The sequence below is a fragment of the Phocoena sinus genome, chromosome 20 (assembly GCF_008692025.1).
Source record: "Phocoena sinus isolate mPhoSin1 chromosome 20, mPhoSin1.pri, whole genome shotgun sequence".
Taxonomy (NCBI): Eukaryota; Metazoa; Chordata; class Mammalia; order Artiodactyla; family Phocoenidae; genus Phocoena; species Phocoena sinus.
Genome location: NC_045782.1, coordinates 150,080 through 174,247, shown reverse-complemented (window position 1 = coordinate 174,247; position 24,168 = coordinate 150,080). Strand labels below are relative to the sequence as shown.

Below are 24,168 nucleotides of genomic sequence, written 5' to 3'. Positions count from 1 at the left end.
CCTTTCCACCAGCTGCGACCGGAGGCGCGGACGCGAAAACAAGCTCCGGGGTGACCTGAGTTGCCCAGGTCAGCCCCGCTAGGAAGTAGTCGAAGCGGGATCTGACCCTGGCCCCACCCGGGGGGTGCACGTTGACCCCCGCAGCACCCGCCTTCCCGCTCCCCGGGGCCGCAGCTGGGCGGGCCAGGGGTACCCAGGGTTTCCGCGCACAGGAGCCAGCGCGCGTGAGGCGGGGCCCGGGAGTGGGCGGGGCTTGCGTCCGGATAGGCAGCGGGAGGGACCCGCCGGGGCCTGGGGGGCGGGGCCTGACGGGTTTCCCGGTGGTGGGCGGGCTTGACAGGCGGTGGGAGGAGCCGTACCCCGGGCCAATGGAGGGCGAGGCTTGAGCTTGACGGGCAGGCCCCGGCCGGCGATTGATAGGCAGGGGCCGGGCACGGAGACCGGCGGGCCAATGGGTGCGCGGGGCGGGGCCTGCGTCGGCGCCGTCCGGCCGGGGCCCCCGCCGCGCTGCCCAGTCTGGCCCCGCCGCCGCCCGCCGCGGACGCGTACCGGCCGACGCCCTGCTAGCCGCCCGGGCCGCCCGCCCGCAGCCATGAGCGTGCTCCGCCCGGGCCGAGCTCGCCGCCCCCTGGACTAGTCCCGTCGCCGCCCCGACCCGCCTGCACCATGGAATCTCCTGCCGCGAGCCAGCCCGCCGGTGTGCCCGCATCCAAAGGTAGGAACGCCCGGGCTGCGGACCCGACCTCTGCGCGGTTCCCCCGGCCCGCACCCGGGCAGCTCCCCTGCCCGGAACGCCTCCCTTAGGTCCCGGGCCCAGCCGGACCCCAGTTTAGGCCTTGGGGCTGCACCCAGGCCCGAAGTCGGGAGAGGGTCTCGTTCTGATCACCCCGTTCCAGGTCAGGAACCTTGCTTGGACCTCCCACTTTGGGCCTTAACTGCACCTTGGACAGGAACTCTCCCAGTCTGGGTCTCTCAGCTGGACCCAGGTGGGATTCACTCTGATCTTGCACCCAGCCCCCTTCCACTCCCGGGTCCCAGGGCTGTATCCAGTCTGGGCCCCCAGTGGTGCTCCCCTGCTGCGGATCTCTCTGTAAACGCCCCCTCCCGTGTGGCTGCCCTGGCCACGGTCCAGCTCAGAGCTCCCCGTCCTCTCCCCCAAGGCTCTCCACCCTCCTAGGTCACACATTGCCCCATCCCTGGCGGCCTGCACCCCGTCCTGCAGCTCTGTCTGCAGCCCTGTCTTCCGGGGATCCTCTCTTGGCCTCCCACCCCACCCTACTGCATGGCCTCTCCATCGGCTCCCTCATCTGGACTTGCAAGCTTCTCTGTGCACGGGGGCGGGCGGGGGGGCGGTGCTCACCTCTGACGCTGCCTGTGGGTCCTGGGCTGACTGCCCGGTGGGTGCTGGCCGTGCGATGGGCTTGCTCTTGTTTTCTCCAGGCAGCCGGCCTTCCTGGAAATGTCTGTGAGGTGGCGGCTGCGGCAGCAGGCTTTGTCATGCAGAGGGGGAGGATGAGACTTGGAGGGCGAAAGGGGGATTTTTTTTGGCAGGAAGAGGAAAGGATGTTTTTGGCATGTCGGAGTCTCAGCGGGCTGGGCTGTGTGAGAGTTCCAAACCGGACGCAGCCGTAATGAATGGGCTGCCCGCGGCTCCCTAACTTGCTGTCTCTGGGCCTCGGTTTCTTTATCACACCTACCTTCCGTGGACTCCTGGCGTAGGATGTGAGACAGTGAATACTAAAGCGCTCTAGGCAAGTGTGGGTGCTGAGATGAAGAGCTCAGAGCTGCTGGGGAAGGGGTACTTGCTGCGTTTTATTACTGTCACCATTCTTGCTGGAAAGGCCTCAGCCATGTGGGATCCAGGCCTTGCCTCTGTCGGGCTGTAGCTGCAGAGTGAGGGGGAGAAAGGTAGCAGCTGGCACTTAGGGGGCCCCTAATCAGGGGTTGTCTCTGCCTCTTTTTTCTGCGGTTGGGGGAGCCCAGGCAGCTGGAGGGCTTGTGGGGTCCCGGGGAGGGTGTGGGTCCTTCGCTGCCTCTGCTCCTGGCGGCTGCTGTGGCTGGGGCCAGAGCCCAAACAGCCTGGTGGGCAGGGTAATTACGTCTTACATAAGTGGGAGGCCGGATCCCTGACCGTTGCCCAACCACTGTGAGTAACCCAGGAGGCACTCGAGGGGGAAGACAGCTGGGGAGGGACTTGGACTGCGCAGACCTCGTGGAGCTTGGGAACCAGGAAATCAGACGCTTCTTTTCCCCAGATCCAGGTGTAGGCCTGGCCTGGCCAGTGCTGTGAGACCTCGGGCAGGTCCATCAACCTCTCTGGGCCACAGTGTTTTCATGGGTGGACAGAAGAGGTTGGAAGCAGTGTTTGTTTTTGAAGGCCCTTCAGCTCTTCCAGGCAGGGATGCCTCATCAAAATAAAAATTAAAGTTGCAGGGTTGGGAAGGGAGAAGGGTCATGGGTGTGAAGGAATAAAGCACTTTGGGGAAACACTCAAATGCTGTGTGACCTGAGTCCCGGCATTGCCTTCTCTGAGCCTCTCTGCAGAGAGAGGGCCGGGATGCATTTCCAGTCTGTGGGTCCAGGTAACAGATGATATCGGGTGGGGACGCTGTCATCCTCTTTGGGGTCTGTGGCAGCATGTGGTGGGGAAGCCATAATGACCTCTTGCCAAAAATCCCAAGAGCTCCCGCTTCCCAAGGTTTTTCCGTGTGCCGTGCGCTAGCCCATTTATTGCTCACAGCCCCATTCGCAGACGAGGTTCCGCTGAGGCTCAGAGGTGTTCATTGCCTTTCTTGAGGTCACACAGCTGTGACAGATGGAGCTGCTGTTCTAGGGCTCAGTGCTCCTCTGTGTCCCATTTCTGTGGTGGGTGCTTGGGCTGAGCTGGTGGGATGCTCCCTCTCCCCCGTCACACCTCTGTTCTGAGGCATCTCCTCTAGCCCATGCCTGACCTGGAGGACGGACTGAGCAGAGGTGATGTCTCCTGTGTGCAGAGCCCTTTATAGCTGGCACATTTCATGCTCTCTGCGGTCCGACCCATTTGTCAGGTGACAAAACTGAGGTCAGATGGGAGGAGTGGCTTGACCCAGCCCTCCGAGTCCTGGGCACAGGCCACAGTTTGTCCTTCTCGCCACCTTCTCGAGGAATTTGGACCAAGCAGGATGTGGTTGGTGCTTGACCTTAGGGAACTTTACCTCTAAGCTTCCTGCCCTGCAGGGGTGCCCTGCCCCCGTCCTCCGTGCCACAGCCCTTGGGAGTTTTCCGGGAGTGCGCGAGGCCCCAGGCCCTACAGCCCTGCTGTTTTCCCCGCTTCCTCGCCCACATGCCATCTCTGCCTGGGATCAGAGGCCGAGGGCAGCCGCGGCCAGAGGGCAGGGGCACGTTTGGTCGGCACAGTCTGGGTCTGCTGCCTCTGGCCACGTTTGTCCTTGGGGTGCCCCCACTGCACCGTGAGTGCTGCCCCCGTGGGCACTTCCTGGTTGATCCTCAAGTGGCTCCCGGATGCCTGACGGTGACACTGAGGCTGCAGGAGCACCGCGTCCCGGCCCTTCCTGCTGTGCAGCTGCCCTCCCCTGACCTGTCCTGTCCTGTCCTGTCCCGGCTCTCGGAAAGATTGGAAGGTGGCACTTGGGGACTTCCCCCACCCCTGGCGTGACGCACAGGAAACTATCCGCCAACCTGTGGCTCAGGGCCTGAAGGGAGCAAAGTTCTCAGTCGCTTGTGTGGGGAGAGGGCCGGGGCAGCGGAAGGCTTCCGGCGTGAGTCAGCGGGCACTGGGCGCTGACTCACCCGTGGGGCACGCCAGCCGGCTTCAGCTTAAAGGGCCAGTGCCTGGCCGCTGGTGGGTTGGAGGGGGCTGGGAGTCCCCACCTCTCGGGCAGCCTGTGGCCCAGAGCTGGACACGGAGGTGGCCCCCCTCCTGGACCTGGGATAGAACCGGGAGCCCCCTCCTGGCCCTGCGCCCACCCCCCCGGAACTTCCTCTGTTAGGCAAGGGCCCTGCTTCCTCTGTCCAGGGAGCCGCGGCCGTTTCCCGCCCTTGGCCCACGGTCTCCTCCGGCTCCGATGTGCTCCCGGGGGCCGCGGGCGGCCGAGGAGCAGAGGTGGTGCGGGGTCCCCCGGGCTCTTGGGAGACAGGGCTGTGCAGAGGTGAAGACTCTGCCGTCAGATGCCAGCTCAGCCCCTTCGCTGTGACATTGGACGTCCGCTGCCTGCTGTAAATGCTTTCAGTCCCCTGGCACCGCCCGGCTCTCGGATGTGAGACCTCGGTTTCTTCACCTGCAAAATGGGAGTGGGAACCCTGCGTGCCGTCTTGCCGGCAGCCGCGAGGACAGGTGTAGATAGCCTCATTCCACTCTTGCTAAGTGTCGGGTCCTGGGAACAGCGAGACTGCCCTCTGCCCACAGAGAACCTCAGCGAGACAGGAAGTAGGGCAGAGCCTGGGCTCGGGGGTTCGGATTCTCAGTTGCTCCACTGCTTCCCAGCTTCCTCACGTGCCCTCTCTGACCCTCAGTCTCCTCTTCTGTAAAGTGGGAGAAAACAGACCCCCACCGGGTGGTGGTAAAGGTGGGAGATGGTGTTCGTCAAACAAATGTCACCTGTGGTTATTTTCTCATTGTTATGGTGGTTCAGTTGTTCGTTGCTGGATGAATGGCCAGCATGGGGACCTCTGGTGATGGACTTGAAGCTCTGTGACACGACTCTGGCTGCAGGGCCCTGTAATGGCAGCTAGAATATACCAGGTTCTTTCCCCACTGCTCCCCAAGCTGGAGCTGGGAGCTTCACTGCCTCTTGGGCCTTCCTGGGGAGGGCTTGCGGGGAACGGAGAGGACGGCGGGCCTGCCTCGGCCTGCACATCGGCGTCCCCTGCAGCATGGGGGCGTGTGGGGCCCGGAGTTGGGAGGGTGGGAGCCTCCTAGGCCAGCCCCTCAGTGGGTGGAGCTCCGTCAGGGCCAGGCAGGGCACCTGCTGCAGGAGCGCAGGGGTAGGTGGAGAGCGCCCTAACCGCGGAGCGGAGGGAGGCCACGGGGGAAGTGGTTCTGAGGGTCCAGCTCCAAGGCCTCCGTGTCGGTGGGCGGCAGGGCTGAGCTGAGTGGGGAGCAGCTGGGTGGGGCCTAGGCCGCTGTGGGGAGCATCGTCAGCGTCTTGGGAGGGGACACTGTCGGGTCCCAGAAGAAGAACGCCACGCAGGGCCCTGTCCCAGCTGGGTGCGGCGACGGGGCGGGCCTCCCTGAGCTCAGCTTCCCACGCTGGGGCTCATCGCCCTCCCGGGACTGGCCGGGCCTCTCGGTGTGGCCCCTGTGGTCAGGCCTGCTTCCCCAGCAGTGGCCGTGGAAACCCCCCGAAGCCTCGTGTAAAGGACGTGAAGAGCAGGCAGGGCTGGGAGGCAGCCCCTCTGCAGCTCAGACACCACGCTTGGGCCCATGTTCCACCCCAGAGGGGGTCACCAGGCTCACCCTGACAGGGCTTCCCCCTGCCCCCTCCCCCCAGTCCTGGGCACAGGTCCCTGTCACCCTCCCCCTGTCCTGAGGTCCTCTCTGGGGTGTCCTTGCAGGCTGAGCTGGCATCCAGGGGCTGCCCTGGCTTCTCTGGGAGGCGTGTCCAGTCGCCTCTCTTCCCCGGTGCTCGCCCTGGGCCGCTCTGCACTGGCCCTTCTGCCCTGTCAGGGCAGACGCCGGAAGGATATATGGAATGTACCTCTACGTTTTAAAGAATAAAGAAAAGTGAATTCTGTATACCCAGCACCCAGCTAAAGAAATCCCACCATACTGTGTGCCCGCAGCCCTTCAGCGTTGCCTCTCCCTGACAACTGTCCTGATGTGTGTGCTCATCATTTCTGTATTATTGTTTTCTTTTTTTTTTGCGGTACGCGGGCCTCTCACTGGTGTGGCCTCTCCCGCTGCGGAGCACAGGCTCTGGACGCGCAGGCTCAGCGGCCGTGGGTCATGGGCCCAGCCGCTCCGTGGCACGTGGGATCTTCCCGGACCGGGGCACGAACCTGCGTCCCCTGCATCGGCAGGCGGACTCTCAACCACTGCGCCACCAGGGAAGCCCTGTATTATTGTTTTAAATCAAGCCCTAATGTACGTGTGGTGTCGTTAAGCTCACTGGCCTGCAGGAACCCCGGGCCGGTGTCCACACCGTGGTCCGTGGGACCAGCGTTGGTGTGTAGCGGTGTTGGGGGAGCGGCTAGAGCTGGCTGGCGATCAGGCGCTGCACTGCGGGAGTGATACCGGGACCTGCGTGGAGGATTCGGCGTGTTAACACGTGGCAGCACTAAGTGTGGGGCCTCAGGGTTAGCGTGTCTGAGTGCCTGCAGCTGTTCCTCCTGTTGCTTCAAGTGGACGCTCAGCCCAAGCGGTGCAGCGCTCGGCCTGCGCAGCTATGCCACAGCCCTGAGTTGCCTCGTCTGCGTCACTGTGCAGCTTTGAGGGTTTGTCTTAAGGTTTGCACGAGCCAGTGGGCACGCAGGGACAAGCGAAGGGCCTCGGATGTCCGCGGAGGTGTTTGGGTGCCACCAGGAAGTAAAAAGGGGGCCAAGGGGCATTGCTGTGCCTCCATAAGTCGCTGCTTCCTCGGCGTTGGCGGTCAGCGGCTGCTGAGGCCTGGATGGGAGGCTGCCCGAGACCGCTCGGCGCGGAGGCTGGAGAATGTTTCCTGCCCTTTGTTCTTCTGCGCACCTGGGTCTGGGCCTCTGGCCCACCCCATCCCCTCTCACTCCAGCCCAGCTCGTCCCGTCCCGAGTTGCCCTGCGCAGACCCGGATAGTGTGGTTGGACCACTTCCAGCCTGAGCCCCCTGTCTGGATTCCCCCGCTGCAGAGCTCTCCAGGTTGCCTCCTCTTCCCCGTCAGCCTCAGCTCAGATCTCACCTCCGCAGGGTCCCCTGCTTCCCTTTTCTTCAGAGCACTTAGCACTGTGGAAATCGGCGTAAACGGTGTGCACCCGGACTTTGTTAGTTGGCTTTGTCTGTGGCCCTGCCTCTCCCCAGCCCCGGGCGTCTAGGGCCGGATCGTTCTGGCTTGTGGGGCAGCACCTCTGGCCCTCTACCCACCAGATACCAGTAGCATCCCAAGTTGTGACAGCAGGATGTCTTCAGGCTTTGCCATGTGGCTGTGGTTAGAGCGTGATCCTGGGAGGGCAGGGCCCTGTCTGCTCACTGCTGAAGGGACGGATGCTGTGAGCTGGGTGGGCTCGGGACCCTCCCCACGGGCTCTGCAGACGAGAAGGGCCCTGGAGGTGGGGGGGGGGGGGGGACGAGGGATGCCGAAGGCCTCTGAGGCCAGGGCCTGGCCCGGGGCCCACTGTGCCGCTGTGGGGGCATAGGGCAGGGCTGCTGGGTTGAGCGCCCCCCCGCCCAGCCTGTCACTCCCCTGTGGGCTCGGTGCTAAGGGCACTGTGGCGGGTGCGGGCCTGGCCCGTGGAGGCTCCCAGGAAACGGAGAGCCCTCCCCTCTGCGGGACCTTGGGGAAAGGCCACTGCAGAGCTGGGGAGCCGGTGTGAGCGTGAGGGGACGTCCCTGCTGTGCCTGCCTCTCCCCCCGCAGAGCGGTAACGGGGGGATCACGATATCAGGGGGTGGGGGTGGGCCTTGGCTTAGCTTGCTGATAGACATTAACTGTGCAGGTCAATCTACTGCCCCCCTGAAAGCCTCCCCCTCTCGGGGCCTCAGTTTGCCCACCTGAGCAGTGGGAGCGGGTTGGCCTGGTTGATCTCTCTCTGTGGGACCCCCACAGGATAGAGGTGGCCAGCCGGGGGCAGGGCCGGGCGGGGGCGGGGGCGTCCTTGGACATCTGGCCTCTGACACCTCCGTGGTGGCACGCGCTTCCTTACCTGATGGGCCCGGACCCGGGGGACCCAGGACGTCTCCAGCAGGATTGGAAAGCGCGAGAGGCACCCCAAATATCCAAAAGTAGGAGGCGGGAATAACAAAGTGGGAGCCGGTGTTGCTTTCGTCGGGGAGGCCACGGGTGAGACAGAACGTGGCGGTGTGTGGGGCTCCCGTGTGAGCGAGGCCCGGCAGGGCCCATGGAGCGGGGCTGTCTGCCCTGCCCCCCGCCGCGGCCGCAGCCTGAGAGCCGGGCACGGCCGGGTTGTTGGAATCTCCCCAGGCCCCGCTCAGGGTCTGCTCCCCACCAGAGGCTCACTGTGACCTCGCCTGGTGCCTCCTCTCCGACCCTCTTGGTGCAGCAGACCCGTGAAGACGCTTCCGGGGCTGCTGAGGGCGTTGACAGAGCGGCCGTCTGGGCTGCGGGCCCCGTGTTAGCTTGGGTCCCACGCGTTTCCAGGTGGCTCATTCTAATCTTCCTCGCGCCAGGACCACTGAGGCAGGGGACTGGACCGCGCGGGCTGCGCTGATACCCGTGCGAGGTCGGTCCGATGTCCCCATGTCACAGTTGAGGCCCAGAGAGGTGAAGTCGTTTGCCTGAGGGCACCCAGGTAGGAAGTGGCTGCTTTGCGGTTCGAGCCCCGGCCGCCTGGCTCCAGAGTCAGTGCTGCCTCTGAGAGGTAACTACAGGGCTGTGACTTGTGTGGAGCCGGCTGGACACGGGAGAGCCAGTTAACAAGGGCACTTTGCTGCACGACCAGGGGGGCCTCTCTGAACGGGCAGAAGCTGAGGCTCACGCATCAGCTGGGACAGAGTTGCAGGGGAGAGCATTCTGGGCAGAGGGAACAGACAGGAAAGGCCCTGAGCTGGGAACAGCGGTGGCTCATTCAGGTCATGGCTGGAGTCCTCGTTGCCTCCTGTGGCTCCCCTGGAAGGCCGGAGCGGACGAGGACACAGGCACCCGGTACTGTGCCCTCCTGTACCGGGAGCTGGCGGGCTCGTCGTGCTTTGCTGGTGGCAGCCCACAAAGTCTGTTTGTCGTGGTGACAGTCGCCACAGTGGCCTGCACCTGGGCAGCGCCCGGAGCAGACGGTGGGAGGGGCCGGTGTCCTGTTTCTGGCCGCCCCGCAGACCCAGTTGTGTCACTCTAGACGTAGGCCTGGGGACCCTGACAGGCAGGGCCTCGCCCTCTTCCCCTCCCCCCCACCAACACTGCAGCCACAGGCAGGGAGACTGAAGCTTGTCAGGGGGACGTTCCCAAAGCCCAGGGCGGGCCGTGGGTGTGCAGGCTGAGCTCAAGAAAGGTGGAAAGGGGGCTGAGAGCAGAGAAGGCGCAGGAGGGCCTGCGGCTGTGAGCCCCGGACACCCCCACGTGGATTGTTACCTTTTAACTTAAAATGTTTTATTTTCTGGTTACAAAGTAGCATCAAGTCAAGAATAAAAGCCACTCATATTTCTCACTACTTAGCATGGATTTTTTCACCTCTGCAGAGGTGCTGATGATAACTGGTGCCCACCTGTGGGCCATTAGAGGGCCGCCTACTGGGTGCCAGACCCTCGGCCTTGCCTTTTAGGGCGGCAGGTGCACCTCCGAGCGAGCGAGAAGTAGAGGTGCGGGCAGGAGGGCGCTGTGCTGGGCTCCAGCCGGGCTGCAGAGCTGGGCTTCCTTTGGCCTGGCCTGTCGCCTCCACACGCCGTGGACCCCTGCGCCACCTTGGGGCCTGGTGGTGACTTAGTCTGATCTGGGGCAGCACAGAAGTGGCCTCAGGAACTGAAGCCCCGGCTTTTCTGTTTTCCTCTTGGCGTGTGGAATGTGCTGGCTTCCCTTGGGGGGGGCGTGACAGGCCTGTCCCTTCCTCCCTGCAGGAGGGGCGCTGTGAGCCGCTGGCCTGGCCTGTTGGGGTCTCCAGGTGTGACTCCTGGCCAGACCCTTGACTAACGTGCAGTGACTCCACCTCCGAGCCTCGGTTTCCCCAAGTAAAATGAAGCTAAGAGCTCCTCCTCCAGGGTCGTCGGGGCGTCTGGAGGAGGTGGGAAGGGCCCGTGTGTGAGTGGCAGGTGCTGCTTCATGGGCGAAAGGACTTTGGAGGGAGACCCCCCACCCTGGCCCCTGACAACCAGCCACCTTGCCTCGTCTGTAAAATGGGATGAAATCTCTCCACACACAAGGTCACGATTGGGCAGCTGGCACAGCCCTGTGCTGGGGGCAGGCAGTGGCACCGGTCAGGTCCTGGACAGGCCCCTGGGGGTTCAGAGGTGGCGAAGTAGCTCGATGCAGGCTGAGCGCTGTTCTAAGTGCCTTATCTGATAACTCTACAGGGAGGTGCTGGTTTTTGTGTGTGTGTGTTTTTTAAATTTGGTTGTGCTGGGTCTTACTTGCGGCAGGCGGGCTCCCTAGTTGTGGCATGCAGGCTGCTTGGTTGTGGCATGTGAACTCTTAGTTGTGGCACGAATGTGGGATCTAGTTCCCTGACCAGGGATTGAACCCGGGCCCCCTGCATTGGGAGCGTGGAGTCTTAACCGCTGAGCCAGCAGGGAATTCCCAGGAGGTGCTGGTTTTGTCCCCATTGTATGGATGAAGATACTGAGGCTTAGAGAGGTGTGGGCACTTGCCCGAGATCGCCCAGCCTGTAAGGGGCAAAGGCGGGATTTGAACTTGTGGCAGAGAGAGCCCATGCTTTTGGCAGCAGGGTTGCACGAGAGCCGAGCCTGGTGTGGAGTGAGCAGGGGCCCCAGCTCTGGGGCTGTGGGCTGTGCCGTCAGAGCACTGACTCGGCCGCGGGCCCGGGGCCGCCTGGGTCAGGGCCTTTGGCCAGGATTGAGGCTCTCCTGCCGGCCGCCAGGGCACAGATGGATGCACCTCAAGCCTGGCATCTGGGGGCCCCTGGGGGTGTTTCTATGGAGAGGCTGCAAGTGTCTGCCTACGTCACCCACCGTGGGGTAGATGCTGGGACCCCAGCCCCACCGGACTTTTCCTGGTGGTTCACCCAGCTCTCAGGACAGCTGGGCGCGGGCCTCGTCTTCCCAGGGGCACTGATAACCCCTCCGATCATGGACAGTGGTGGCGGCCCCGCCCCCGCTGCTGGGCCGGAGCGCGTGGGCCTGTCTGGATTCACAGATGAGGCGCTGAGGCTGCACAGCAGGGTGTGCCGGAGGCTTGATCCAAACCTGGTTCAGAGGTAACTTCAGGAGGGTGTGCACAGGGTCTCCTGGTGCCCTGTGCACACCTGCGGCACGAGGCACGGGGCCTTGGGCGGGAGGCGGAAGGACGTGCCTGCAGGAGAGGCACGTGGGCACCGTTTCTGCTCTGGGTGGTTTCGGGAAGTCCTGGTCGAGTCCCAGGTCTGCCCAGTGCTCTCGATGCCGATTCTTCTTTAGCACCGACCGTGTGCCGGGCACCGGGTCGCACTCTTAGCTGGCCAGAGAGTCCCGGAGAGGCGACACTTCTTGTCAGTCCCTGGCGGTGAGGGGTGAGGGAGGCGTTGCCTCGGGACTCAGGCCCACCCCGCACCCTGGGGCTGGGAGTGGGCTTCCTGGGGCCGTGTGGTGAGAATGTGCACAGGCTCCGGCCTCCAGGGTGAGTGGGCCCAGCCAGAGCCGGCCCTGCCCGCACCTTGGGTGGTCTTCCTCCCCTGGGACGTGGGCCCCGCCAGGCCCCTCTCACCTCCCACCCTGTTGGCTAGAGCTGGGGGTGGGGCTCCTCACAGATGGGGATACTGAGGCCCAGGGGCACTGCAGTGTGCCCGGGGCAGTGGGCCGGGGTGAGATGAGACCATGGGTCCGTCCTCCAGGCCTGGATATGCCCTGCTTTGGCCCCTGCAGGCCTGCTGGGCTTACTTCCCGCTTCCCCAGGAAGGTGGATCCCCAGGAACCTCCCCCGCTCACAGACCGGCGTGAGCCTGGGCGGGGATGCCGACAGCATCAGGGGTAGCTGTGGGTACAGGCACCTCAGCCTCGCCGCCTGTCCACGGGGAGGGCTGTGTGGAGGGCTGGGGAGCTGGCCCCGAGCACAGGCAGGCTTGGCGGCAGTGGGAGCTCGGCCGGTCCAGCGCCCTCACTCCACAGGGGACGTCCTGCCCTGCCCTGGCCAGCCCTGGCTGTGGAACCAGCAGACCCGGGTGCACATGCGGTCCTTTCCTGACTCACCTTCCTGCCCTTGGCCCTGGCCCCGTTTTCCAAGCTGAGCCGGTGCCCTGGAAGGTGGTATTTGTCCTCATACTTTGTCCAGCTGGGGCCCCTTCTGGGGAAGCTGAGGCTGAGAGGGGCGGGGCGCCTGCACACGGGGTCCCGGCCCACAGGCCTGGCTGTGGACACCCCAGGCCGGGTTGCATGTGATGCCTGCCGGCAGGGCCCCCAGCCTGCGTCTGCGCTCCAGCACGACGGGTGGGGGCGTCGAGGCTCAGAGGCGGGATGGGCGGCAGAGCCGGGGCTCCGGCTTGGTGGGTGCCCCCCCACCGAGGTTAGCACTGCAGGGGGGGTGGGGTGGGTAGAGGCCCTGCTACCTTCCCAGGCTGCTGGACAAAGCCCCACACGCTGCGCGGCATCAACACCGGAAGCTCCTGTCCCCCGTCTGGAGGCCGGAGCCCACCCAGGTGTCGCAGGGCTGGTCCTGCTGCGGCCGTGACGGGAGGAACCTCCCCAGTCTCGCCCCCGGGACTGCAGACGGCCGTCTTCTCTGACGCGTGTCTGTCTCTGTGTCCAAATTTCCCCTTTTTAAAAGGGCACCTATTATGTTGGATTAGGGCCTCACCTTAAAGACCTCGTTTTAACCTGATCATCTTCCAAATAGGGTCATGCTCGGAGGTACTTGGGGTTAGGACTTCAGCTTTCAGGGGTTAGGACACAATTCGGGCCTTCGGGAAACTTGGGACATAGGACTCTGTGTGGGTGGGAGCGCGGGGGCCTGATGGGGGCCGTGGGGGCCAGTCTGTGATGGTACGTCTTCCTCAGAGGCGCCGTCTCTTCTCAGGTGGCTGTGGGGTGACTGTTCCAGGAGGACTGGCAGGGCTCAGGCCCTCCAACCCAGGCTGGGCACGTCCTCTGGGCTCCCGGAGGCCCCGGAGCCCCGTCATGGCGCCGACCACGCTGACCCTCGGCGTCTATGTCTGTGCCGGGACCCTGGGGCTCCTGCCTGTCCTGGGAGATGCTGATTGAGCAGTGGCTGAGCGGACGCTCCCTTCTCTCCCTCCCATTTAGGAAAGTCCAGGAGGAAGAGGGATTTACGAATCTCCTGCGTGTCCAAGCCGCCGGCGCCCAGCCCCACGTGAGTTGGCCTCGGGTTTCCCCCGGCACCGCCCAACAGCCTCCTGAAGGGGCCACCGTGAGAGCCGGGCCCCTGCCTGGGCAGCACCTCCTCTGGGCAGCTGCGGGGGCCACGGGCCTCGCACGTCCGCTCAGGGCCCTGCTCTCCCGTTGAGGACGGAAGGCGAGGCCCTGGCCGTGTCCGCGTGCTGTACCGCATGCTGCCCCGCAGACGCTCCGTGGCTGGGGGTGGGGGCTCCCGGGCAGGATGTGCACCAGGCTGGGCTGCCCGCTCAGGAGGGCGTGGCTCCCTGGGCTCACGGCCCCGCTCCTCCCTGCAGGCCCCCCCGGAACCTGGACTCCCGGGCCTTCATCACCATCGGGGACAGGGTAGGTGTCGTCGGGCCCTGGGAGGTGGCTGCGGGTGGTGGACGGAGCTGGGCTGGGGCGGAGCGCTGGCTCCCCGCTGCTGACCAGTGGCCCGCCTGGGGCAGAGGTGGTGGCTGCCTCCTGGGGCCCTGGTGAGCCGGAGCCGGCGTGGAGCGCCCCGACCCCAGAGGAGTGGTGCTGAGCGCGCAGTTCCCTGGCCCTGCCCTCGGGGCCGGTGCCCGGGGACCTGCGTTTCACTCGCACTTCCCGATGGCTTGGGAGGCCCGGCTTGGGGACCGTGTGTGGACCACAGGACACGCCGAGGGTGTCCCGTTCGTCCCCTGCTCACTCCCTTTTATGGCTGCTCCCTGTGAGGCGAGGCCCTTCTGTTGTCCTCTCCGTGTCCCCGGTGCCTGAAACAGGGACTTGCGTGCAGTAGGTGCCGAACGAGTGGTTCAGTCTGGCCACCTGAGTGGGGCGGGGCGAGAGGGAAGGAGCATCTCTCAAGGGCCCCACGCCGCTGGGAGCACTTCCCAGGCCGGCCTGCTGACACCTCGCAGCAGCCCTTGGAAGGAGGTGCTGTGCCTGTTCTGTAGAAGGTGAGGGGAGGCTCAGAGAGGTTAAGTGAGTTGCCCCAGGGCACACAGCGGAAGTGGTTGGGGCAAGATTTGAGCACACGTCTGACTGGCTGGCGGTCCTCTCTTTCTGCTGCCCCAGTGTCTCCACTGGTGCCTGACTTGGCCCCCGTGAACCCTCTCTATTTTGTGTCCCCCAAGAACTTTGAGGTGGAGGCGGATGACCTGGTGACCATCTCGGAGCTGGGCCGAGGCGCCTACGGGGTAGTGGAGAAGGTGCGGCACGCCCAGAGCGGCACCATCATGGCCGTGAAGGTGAGCGGGGCCCCCAGCCCGGGGCTGTCGGGGCCGGGGGCACCGGGGGCCGCGCCTGCCTCCCAGCCCCTGACCGCAGCCCTCGCCCCGCAGCGCATCCGTGCCACCGTGAACTCGCAGGAGCAGAAGCGCCTGCTCATGGATTTGGACGTGAACATGCGCACGGTCGACTGCTTCTACACCGTCACATTCTACGGGGCCCTCTTCAGAGAGGTGGGCCCTCGGGGGGCGGGCCCGGGGGCTGGGGCTCAGCCAGGCCCAGGCCGTGGTAGGGGAGACACGCCAGCCTCACCACAGGCTGGGTCAGAGCTGGCAGGGGGCCCAGGGGCTTGGGGGTGCCCCAGGGGGTGCCGCACCCAGCCTTCTCAGAAGGCTGTCTCGGGTAGGGGCGGGCGGTGGGGGGCTGGCGGAGGAAGGGCCCGTCTGCCAGGCTCAGAGCTGGGACGAGCTATGGGGTGGCGGGGGTGGGGGCGGCGGGTATGGGGCTGAGGCAGGAGGGGTCTGCAGGGCCGGGGCATGGAGCTGAGCTGGCACAGGCAGGTCCCAGAAGCCCCCACTGGAGGGACACAGTCACTTCTCTCTGGAGCCTGCCGTGGAATTAGGGGTCAGATGGGGGAGCGCAGAGGTGACAGCGGGGTTGGGGGGGGCTGCCGTGTGGAGCCAGCAGAGTGGGCAAGCCTCGGGGGAAGGGGGAAGAGCTGGGAGGTTGGGGCATCCGCAAAGGCTGAGGGCTGTAGGTGTGTCGGGGGCACTGGCCGGCTCCGGGGAGGTGGGCACGGGAGGACGCCGGCCCAGGCAGTCCTGGGCGGGCATGGCTGAGTTCCCGATGTCCACGTGCAGGGAGACGTGTGGATCTGCATGGAGCTCATGGACACATCCCTGGACAAGTTCTACCGGAAGGTGCTGGACAAGGACATGACGATCCCAGAGGACATTCTCGGGGAAATCGCTGTATCTGTAAGTGGCTCAGGCCCTGCTGGGGTGGGGGTCCCGATGATGTTGTCTTGGGCAGAGTCGGGCTCCCAGTATGGCCCCCAGCTGTGGCCCTGAACCTGGGCGGCTGCCCCTCGAAGCCCAGCTGCTGCCACCCTGGACCAGAGCCTCCCTGCTGAGGAGACCGGGGCTCCTGGAGCCGCGCAGCTTTGGCAGAGCCAGGCCCTCTGGGCCTTTCTGAGCTTCTAGGCCACGAGAAAGGACTTAGTGTTTACAACTTCCTCATGCCCAGGACGAGGCCGCTCTGGGGCAGCTCACAGAGGCATGGTGTCGGGGGAGGGGTTCGCATCCGTGCTTGCCTCCTGAGCTTGCATGTCCCTAGGGCCGGGCGGCAGCCCCGGGCATGAGCGCCCCGGCAGCCAAAGCAGAAAGGGAAATGGAGTCAGCGAACCAGCGGTCCTTCCTCCTGACCGCACCTGCGAACGTGCGAACATCCCCCTGGCGTTGAATCAGGATCTTTGGGGTCATTCCTGTGGGGAATGGCTCCGAGCATGTAGCCCACTGACTGCTGAGGGAGGGGGAGGAAGCAGGGAGGCTGCAGAGGGCTGGGTTCTACCAGGAGCCTGGCAGGGGGAAGGGACAGCACCCTGGGGGCTCCTAAGTCTGGGACTCTGCAGGGTCGTGGGCATGTCACTTGAGACCCTTGCCCACTCAGAGCAATGCAGGAACCCAGTGCGTCCTCACCAAGGTTGCTGGGACCCCACAGCAAAGGCTGGGATGTGGGCAGGGCCTAGGGTAGTGAAGGGTTGGGTGTGTACCTGGGAGAGGGCGACGGATGGCCCTGGGTGGGGTGTCTTACAGCTCTGTCATTGTTGATGCAACCGGGAATCACAGCCACCCGGTCTCTCTCCCCCTCTTCCTGTTCCAAATGGCAGATTGTGAGGGCCCTGGAGCACCTGCACAGCAAGCTGTCCGTGATCCACAGAGGTCAGTGCCCAGGCCGGCCGGGGGAGGGGCCTGGCTGCTCACACACACGCTCTTGCCCAGTCCTGCTGGGCCCGCACCGCCGAGGCCCAGAGGCAGCCGGCCCTGACGTGCCTGTTGGGTCAGGCGCTGAGCCTGTTGCCCGGTCCAGGCCACTGTCCACTCCTCCAAGCCATTTTCCTCAGCCCCCAGGCCCAGTCCCAGTTCCACTGGCTGGTGCTCTGAGCACGGATGGGGTGGACCGTTGTCCTGGGAAGGCTGAGCCATCTTGTTTTGATGTGTTATGTGTTGCAAGACACGCAGGGGGTTTGTGTACCACTGCGTGAATCTGATCGTTGTTTACACTGTGTAAGCCCCGCGCATCAAGGTGAAGGTGTTTCCAGCCTTCCCCGCCCTCCCGGCATGTTCTCAGCCCTTCCTGCTCCGTCATGCCCCCAGCCCCCCACGCCCTGGGGCCACACTCCTCTGATTTTCCCACAGTGGGTTGGTTTTGCTTGTTCTCAGCCTCCCGCTTGGCCCGCTGATTCTGAGACTCACCCGGGCAGTGTACGTCCTGCCTCTTCGTCTGTGTTCTGGGTGCTCTGCTTTTCCAGGCCAAGTTCCTTAGGCCAAGCCCCCTTGACCACTCAGTGGCAGGTTGTCACGGAACCTTCGGTCCTTTTTCTGGGCGTCTGTGTCCACACAGAAGTCCCCATAGAAGGCAGCAGAGATGTGTGTGTGTCCTGTGTGTGTGCTCGCTGGGCGGTCCCTGCTGTGCCCTCCAGCACACTCCACGTCCACCTCGAGTCCGGGGGCTCTGGGTTCTCCCGCAGACCCCTCTCCTGTGTTTTAGCTGCTGCCCTGCGCTTCCTGGACAAATCTGCCGACCCCTCTGGGTGGGCACGGGGTGGTTTCCAGTGCCCACGCTGTCAGTGACGGGACCCCCTGGAGCCTGGGTGGACTGCAGAGCTAGAGGTTGTGCTGGGAAGTGGCGGCAGAGTCCCAGCTGGTTGGCTGCAAAGACATGGTCCCGGGCAAAGCCCCAGAGCCCTGACCTCCTCCCCTAACTGTGGCTGGAGCCCGGGGCTCCTGGCTGTGTGGCCACCAGCTCTGACCTGGGCAGTGGGGGCCCCACAACCAGGAGCTGAAGGGCGTGTCCTGCCCCTGGCAGACGTGAAGCCGTCCAACGTGCTCATCAACAAGGAGGGCCACGTGAAGATGTGCGACTTTGGGATCAGTGGCTACCTGGTGGATTCCGTGGCCAAGACGATGGATGCCGGCTGCAAGCCCTACATGGCCGTGAGTGGTTCCTGGGCCACCCCAGGAGGAAACAGCCAGGCTTGGCCACCCCCGCCACGTCCTGTGTCCATCAGGGATGAGACCTCCCCAGACCCCGAATTTCCTGCCGTTGGGGGCAGAGGGGTCTGCTGCCCGGCCCTCTCCACCCCTTTCTGACTGGCCCCGTGGTGCCCATTTGGGTAATAAGTCTCACCTCAGGGAGGTGGCTGGTGGGGCCTGCGGGGTCCCACCCCTCCCCCAGTGTCCCGAAGGTGGGACCCCCAGGCAGGGCAGCTGGGTGGCAAGACTCAGGCCTCCACCTTGAGACCCTGGCCCTCGCTGGCCTCAGCTTCCTCATTTGCCCCGGGCGAGGTGGGATGGGTGAGCCCTGGCCCCTCGGTTTGGGGTGGGGGAGGCCAGACCCAGCTGAGGATGCCTGGGCGACCCTGCTCTGGTCCCTCTTACAGCCTGAGAGAATCAACCCGGAGCTGAACCAGAAAGGCTACAATGTCAAGTCCGACGTCTGGAGCCTCGGCATCACCATGGTACCACCTGGGGCTCCCTTGCTGTTTGGGAGGGGCTGTACCAGGTCCTTGAGCTTCCGGGACCTGGGAAATAGTTTAGCCTTGGACAGAAATGTTGGTTGGCTTCACAAACTGAGGAGAGACTGTGTCATCAAAAATTACGGTGTCTTAAGGGGAGCATCTGCAGGTGCCTTATGCCCGCCGTGGGGTGAGGGGCAGCTTTACATATTCTCGGCGTCTCTGATGACTCGTCCATTGGACTTTACCCGGCGCTCGTGGCGCTTGTCGAGAAATCACAGTCAACCCCAAATTAAGTGAGCTCCCTGTACATGTGGCCCCCTCACGATCACGGTGAGACTCAGCCCTGGCGCTGGACGCTCACACTGCTTCTCCACGTTTACTATCACAGATAACATCGTGCTGTGCATCTCTGTGCCTGGAGGCTGTTGATATTTTTGTGGGCTTTTTTTTGAGCTCCTTAGAAAAAATTACCAGGAAAGGAATTACGAGGTCCAGGGTTTGGACACTTCTCTGTCTTCCTACTTGTAAACTCTGGTGGTCCTCCTCTGCTGCCCAGGCAGGGTCCTCACTTCTGTGTGTCGGAATCATTGGAAACTCTAGGAAAAAACGCAGGCTGAGTTTGTCCTGTGAAAATCCAGGGTCACACCCACACGCACCGCACTGTACCGCCTCCATCTGTGGGATGCATTTGTGTCTTGGCTGGAAAGGGGCCTTTAGCCTAACGGGAAGGTGCTTTCTTAGCACAGTGACTAGCGATCTGTTTGGGTGCCAGTCACCACCAACAAGAAGCGTTTGCTTGAGCTGAGGTCTCTTCTGTTCATTACGGTGATCACTTGTCAGGGAAAGGGGCCTGGGTGGACCTGCTTTGTGTTTTCATCTCAGCGGTCAAAATCGGAACCCAGAGTTTGCTGTGAGCTGCCTTGGGTCTTCGTTGCTCTGTGCGGGCTTTCCCTAGTTGCGGCGAGCGGGGGCTATTTTCGTTTCAGTGTGCGGGCTTCTCATTGTGGTGGCTTCTCTCGTTGCAGAGCACGGGCTGTAGGTGTGCGTGTTTCAGTAGTTGTGGCGCATGGGCTCAGTAGTTGTGGCTTGCGGGCTCTAGAGCATCAGCTCAGTAGTTGTGGCGCATGGGCTTAGTTGCTCTGCGGCATGTGGGATCTTCCCGGACCAGGGCTCGAATTCGTGTCCCCTGCATTGGCAGGTGGATTCCTAACCACTGCACCACCAGGGAAGTCCCGAGCTGTCAGTCTTTCCCACAGATGACTGCTGCCAACTGCAAGTGAGGCACCCAATGCACAGGGAGGTCCGGGTCTAGTAGGAGAGATGAGGCCATGGTAGCCTTGTGTCCAGGGAGTCAGGGAGAAACAGTGATGAGGTCAGAGCTGGAAGGCTTCCTGGAAGGGGAGGCGTTGGAGATGGGCCTTACAGGTATTGGTGGCTGGGCAGTGGGGGGCTCTGTGGAGGAGGAGGGGCCTGTAAACTTCATTTCCTAATGGAGTCTGGTGGATTGTTGCACAGTCCAGTAGATGAAATTCATGGTCAAAGGCAGACCTCACAGTCTAACGTTCCTTCTGCAAACACATGAGAGTCATTTCATTTCCTGTTTGTCCTTTCAGTAATAACAACAGCCCAAATAAATGGCAGCAGACGCTTAAGTCATTGTTGAGACATTAGGGAGTGGCCTGTGGCAAAGGAAAGGGAAACTGGTTGCCTATCCGAGTTCCTTTGCTGCTGGCAGCCTGTGGGAGAGCGTCCCCAGGTTGGCAGCTCCTCTGATTTCTTCAGATTAGCTGAAACCTGGGTTTTCATGTACAATCTTCTGAATTCAGATTGTTTGAAAACCTGATGATAGCTAAGCCAGTCAAAACTCAGGGTTGGATTTGCTCCGTGAGCCATAGCTGCTGGCTGGGTCAGAAGAACTAACCACTGGTGTCCCCTTGGCTTTCATCTTTGGTATGATGTCACCTATCAGCCCCTGGACCTGCCTCACAGTCCAGCTCTGGGTGCTGGACCAGGACAGGCAGGATCTGTGAAGGCCCTGCTTCCGCGTGCAGAATGTGGGTGCATCTGACCCAGTGCCGCTGTTTCCACTGCAGATCGAGATGGCCATCCTGCGGTTTCCTTATGAGTCATGGGGGACCCCGTTCCAGCAGCTGAAGCAGGTGGTGGAGGAGCCATCCCCGCAGCTCCCAGCTGACCGCTTCTCCCCCGAGTTTGTGGACTTCACTGCACAGTGGTGAGTCTCAGCCCTGCCTGGACCTCTGGGCCTCCCCAAGCCCAGTCAGTACCCCTCCCTGTCCTGGCCAGATCCCAGCTCCTCCCTGGGCTTGGTCTCCTTCTCCTTTAGCAAATAACCCCCAAACAACATAGCATCAAAATAAGTAAGGCAGAAATAGTTTGAGTGCAAGGAAAATTTGACAAACTATGGTCCTAGTGGGGAGATTTTAATACAGTCCCTCTAGAAATGGACAGATCATGAAGATGGAAAAAGAAAACAAAAAGCATATGGAGGATTTAAATGCATAACAAATTTGCTTTCATTGCTGTTTAGAACTTCGTATCAAATTAAAGAATGCCCACAGGATCCTCATAAAAATTAATTATGTTTGAGATTACAAAGGAAACAGAGGAAGAGGCAGAAGGCAAAGCCATATAGGCCACGTTCTCTGACTGTAATTAGCTGGAACAGGAAATCCATAACTGAAGAGAAAAAAGCTACATGCAAATTAAAAGTAAATTCTTCTAATGCACTCTTGGGTTATGAGAGAGATTTAAACAATAAAATTATAAACTAGTCAGAAGTGAAGACGATGAGAATATAACATGTCAACATCTATGTGTTGTGGCCAAAGAGATACTCAGAGGAGAATTCGTAGCCTTTATTTCTTTTATTGGAAAATAAGAAAGACTGGAGACAAGTGAGCCTGGCAGACAGAGTCATTTTCTCCCAAGACCCGTGGTAGGGGGTATCCCGATTAAGGATACCAAGTAAGTGATTGTTAATGTTAGCATTTTGGTATTGGGATCATTGCAAATTCCCTAGATCATTATAGAGACAAGAAAGCTAACACCCCAAGAGGCAAAGAAACTTGGTCCAAATCTCTGTAGTTTGCACCATGGATCCCACTCTGCCCTTGGAAGCGCCCCCCAGAACAGTCCGGCCCCTTCTTCCCTGAGCCCAAGGAGCATGTGTGTCCCCTTGCCGCCCGGGCAGGGCTGAACCCAGACTGGCTTGGCTGGCCTGGATGGGCTGGACTCACTTCTTCCCTGCCAGTCTGGCCCCAGCCTGCCTCAGCCTGCCCTCAGCCTGCCCTGTTCTGTCCTAGCCTGAGAAAGAACCCTGCGGAACGCATGAGCTACCTGGAGCTGATGGTGAGTGTGGGCGGGACTCTCTGGGAGAGGGCTGCATCTGTGCACAGCGGTGGGCAGCTCCTCTGGCTTGCCTGGGCATTCACTCCTAGGAACTCCTAGGAACTCCCGTCACTCATTCACTCGTGTGTACCCCGGCTCCCTCCTCCCCACTCCATGCCAGGCCCTGTGGAGGGAGGCAAAGTGCAAGGGGGGGACAGGTGGACCATTTACTTTGGAGGCATCAGGGAAGGCTTTGCAGGGGAACTGGGCCTAGAAGGGTGAATAAGGATTTACCCACTGAGGGACAGAGGCCTAGCATGCACGGGGAAGAGTGAGTTGAGGGTGGCTGCGGGGGGGCTGAGGAGGAGGCCATGAACGTTGCCTCTGACAGGAGGGCTTCTGGGGGGCAGAGGTCCTGGAAGGATGACTAGGAGTTTGCTGGGCAGGAGAAGCATGTGGGGGCACCTCCACCTCGCCCCCTCCGAGGTGACTGACTGCCTTCTCTCCCCATCAGGAGCACCCTTTCTTCACCTCGCACAAAACCAAGAAGACCGACATCGCTGCCTTTGTGAAGGAGATCCTGGGAGAGGACTCGTAGGCGGCGGGGCCTTGGACCCACTCTGGCCCCGCGGCGCCGTGCAGCCCTCTGTGCGGCAGTGCTTGCCCACGCCCATAAGCTACTGCCAACCTGGCCTTGGGCACCCGGGAGGAATCCAGGGGGCTGCTCCCGCCTGACAGGCTGTTGGTTCCAAGTGCCAAAGAACCGGACCATCGGGGCCCTCCGGTGCCTCTGCCCCTGCTGCTCCAAGGACTCTGAGACTCTGGACTCGGAGGGGCCAGACGCCCCTCACAGAGAAGGCAGTGGTGCCTTGTACAGGCTGCTGCCTTGGCCCGGCCCTGGATGCCACCCAAGTTGTATATTTTTTTATCTCTCGATTGAATGGACTTTGCACACTTGGCCCAGGCTGGCCACACCTCTGTCCCGGCATCGGTAGGGGGACCCAGTAGGGGGATGAGCCACGTGAATCCCCTGGAGCCCCCAAGAGGCAGATGCCAGAGCCACCGAGGCCTTCACCCCAGCACTGGCAGACGGGGCTCTAAGGGCACCGGGGCCACCTCGCCCCTGCCTGCCGCCTCTAGGGGTGTTGTTTCACTTTTATGTTTTTAATTTATCCTCTTGTTTTTTTTCTTCCGCTTTGTGGGTTTGGCTGGTTTTTCTTGCATGGTTTGGAGCCGATCACTTTTCTGTCACCTGCTAGGGGACCATGAGGCTAAGACCTGCTCTCTCTGCTCAGGCTGGGGTCTAGGGGGATGGGCCCAAGGTCTCTGCTTAGAGAGGCGCTAGGGGAGCCATCCAACTCACTCTCCTTGGGGACCGGCTCGATGGGGGCTGTGGATTTGCTTCTGGTATTGTTTTAAAAAAAAGAAGAAAATATATTTTTTTGAAGAAAGGACTTGCCCGTCCAGGGTCCTGTCCCTGATTGGCTGGGGCAGTTACCTGATTGCTGTTTTAATTTAAAAAAAAAAAAGTGGGACAAAAGGTCGTGTGAGACTATGTGTCATAGCGGCGAGCCCTCCTCCTGCTTAGTGACGGCTGGTGGCCCTGGAGGGGGCACCCCTTGCCCCGGGACAGGGACACGGCAGCGTGATCAGGGCAGTGGGGGCCTCTCACCTGCCGGGGCCCTGCACTTCCACATGTGAGGACACGAGGCTGCCCCCAAGGGCCGTGACGAGCTGCCAGGCCCTTGCTGAACACTGGACAGAGCGGCAACACAAGCCCAGTCCCGAGGGGCCACCTGTCCCCCTGACATTGATGAGTGCATTGCCAGGCGCTGCACCTGGGCCTGGGCCGTCACCTCAACTGAGGGGTAATGTCGTTATTCCCAGATGAGAAAACAGGCCCGGAGAGCCGAAGTCACTTGCCCAAAGCCACATGGCTTGTGAGATGGAGAAACAGGCTTGGGGACAGGTAGTAGCCCCTACAGAGGAAGTGGGGCAGCTGGAGGAAGGCATCCTTGGCAAGATCCGGTCTGGCTCTGTCATCCTCGGGGCCTGGGCTGGGGCAGAATGGGGTAGAGGCCCTCTTCCATCAGACTGAAGCAGAAGGGGATTTATAGCTCATGTAAGCAGAACTGAGGCTGGCTTCAGGCATAGTGGGACCCAGGAGCCAGGTTAATATCTGGCTGCCTTAGCTGTTTCCTCTGTCTCAGTTTCACACTCCCCACACGGGGCCATGTCAGGACTCAGTGGCTCCCACCAGCTTAGCAAAGGGGCCCAGAGCTCCCACCGAAGTCCCAGGGCCGGCTCTTCTCAGCTAGGAAGGGTCATAACGCTCATCCCCAAGCCCATCTCAGGCTAGAAGGACCCAACGCAGGAGAGTCAGCCTCCCTACATCCCAAGGTCTGAGGACTAGCCTTGCTAGTCCTCCCAGGGCAATGGGTGTGTTCCCACAAGGAGACACCGATCCCCTGGGGCCCATCTCCCCTCTGCCTCGTCCACCAGTCCTCCCAGCCTCAGTTCGGCCAGAGCCAGAGTCCGATTCTCGTCCCCAGGTAGCCTCAGTCTGGGACAGCCTCTACCTATAACCGTCCCTGGCACAGCATTTAACAGCTCCAACCTCCTTCCCACGTGAAGGCTGTTGGCACCTCGGGGCCTTTGCACTGATTGTGCCCTCTGTGTGGAACGCTCCTCCCCATCTCCTTGTGGCCCCCTGCTCACCGGTTCCTGTCTGCCCTGTCACTTCCCCAGGGAGGCCCGGCACCTGGTCCCATCGGCGT

At 62.2% G+C, this 24,168-nt stretch overlaps 1 protein-coding gene across 1 annotated transcript; it reads left to right on the top strand.

Annotated features, from left to right (window-relative positions):
- The first annotated feature begins 510 nt into the window (after nucleotides 1-510).
- Nucleotides 511-22,911, top strand: MAP2K3 (mitogen-activated protein kinase kinase 3). Its single transcript, XM_032616563.1, has 12 exons — nucleotides 511-715; nucleotides 13,021-13,087; nucleotides 13,407-13,455; nucleotides 14,211-14,324; nucleotides 14,418-14,537; nucleotides 15,165-15,281; nucleotides 16,193-16,244; nucleotides 17,392-17,519; nucleotides 17,966-18,043; nucleotides 20,137-20,276; nucleotides 21,367-21,412; nucleotides 21,906-22,911. Exons 1-12 carry the CDS (start codon nucleotides 667-669, stop codon nucleotides 21,987-21,989), a joined length of 1,044 nt encoding a protein of 347 aa, XP_032472454.1. The 5' UTR covers nucleotides 511-666; the 3' UTR covers nucleotides 21,990-22,911.
- Nucleotides 22,912-24,168: the final 1,257 nt, after the last annotated feature.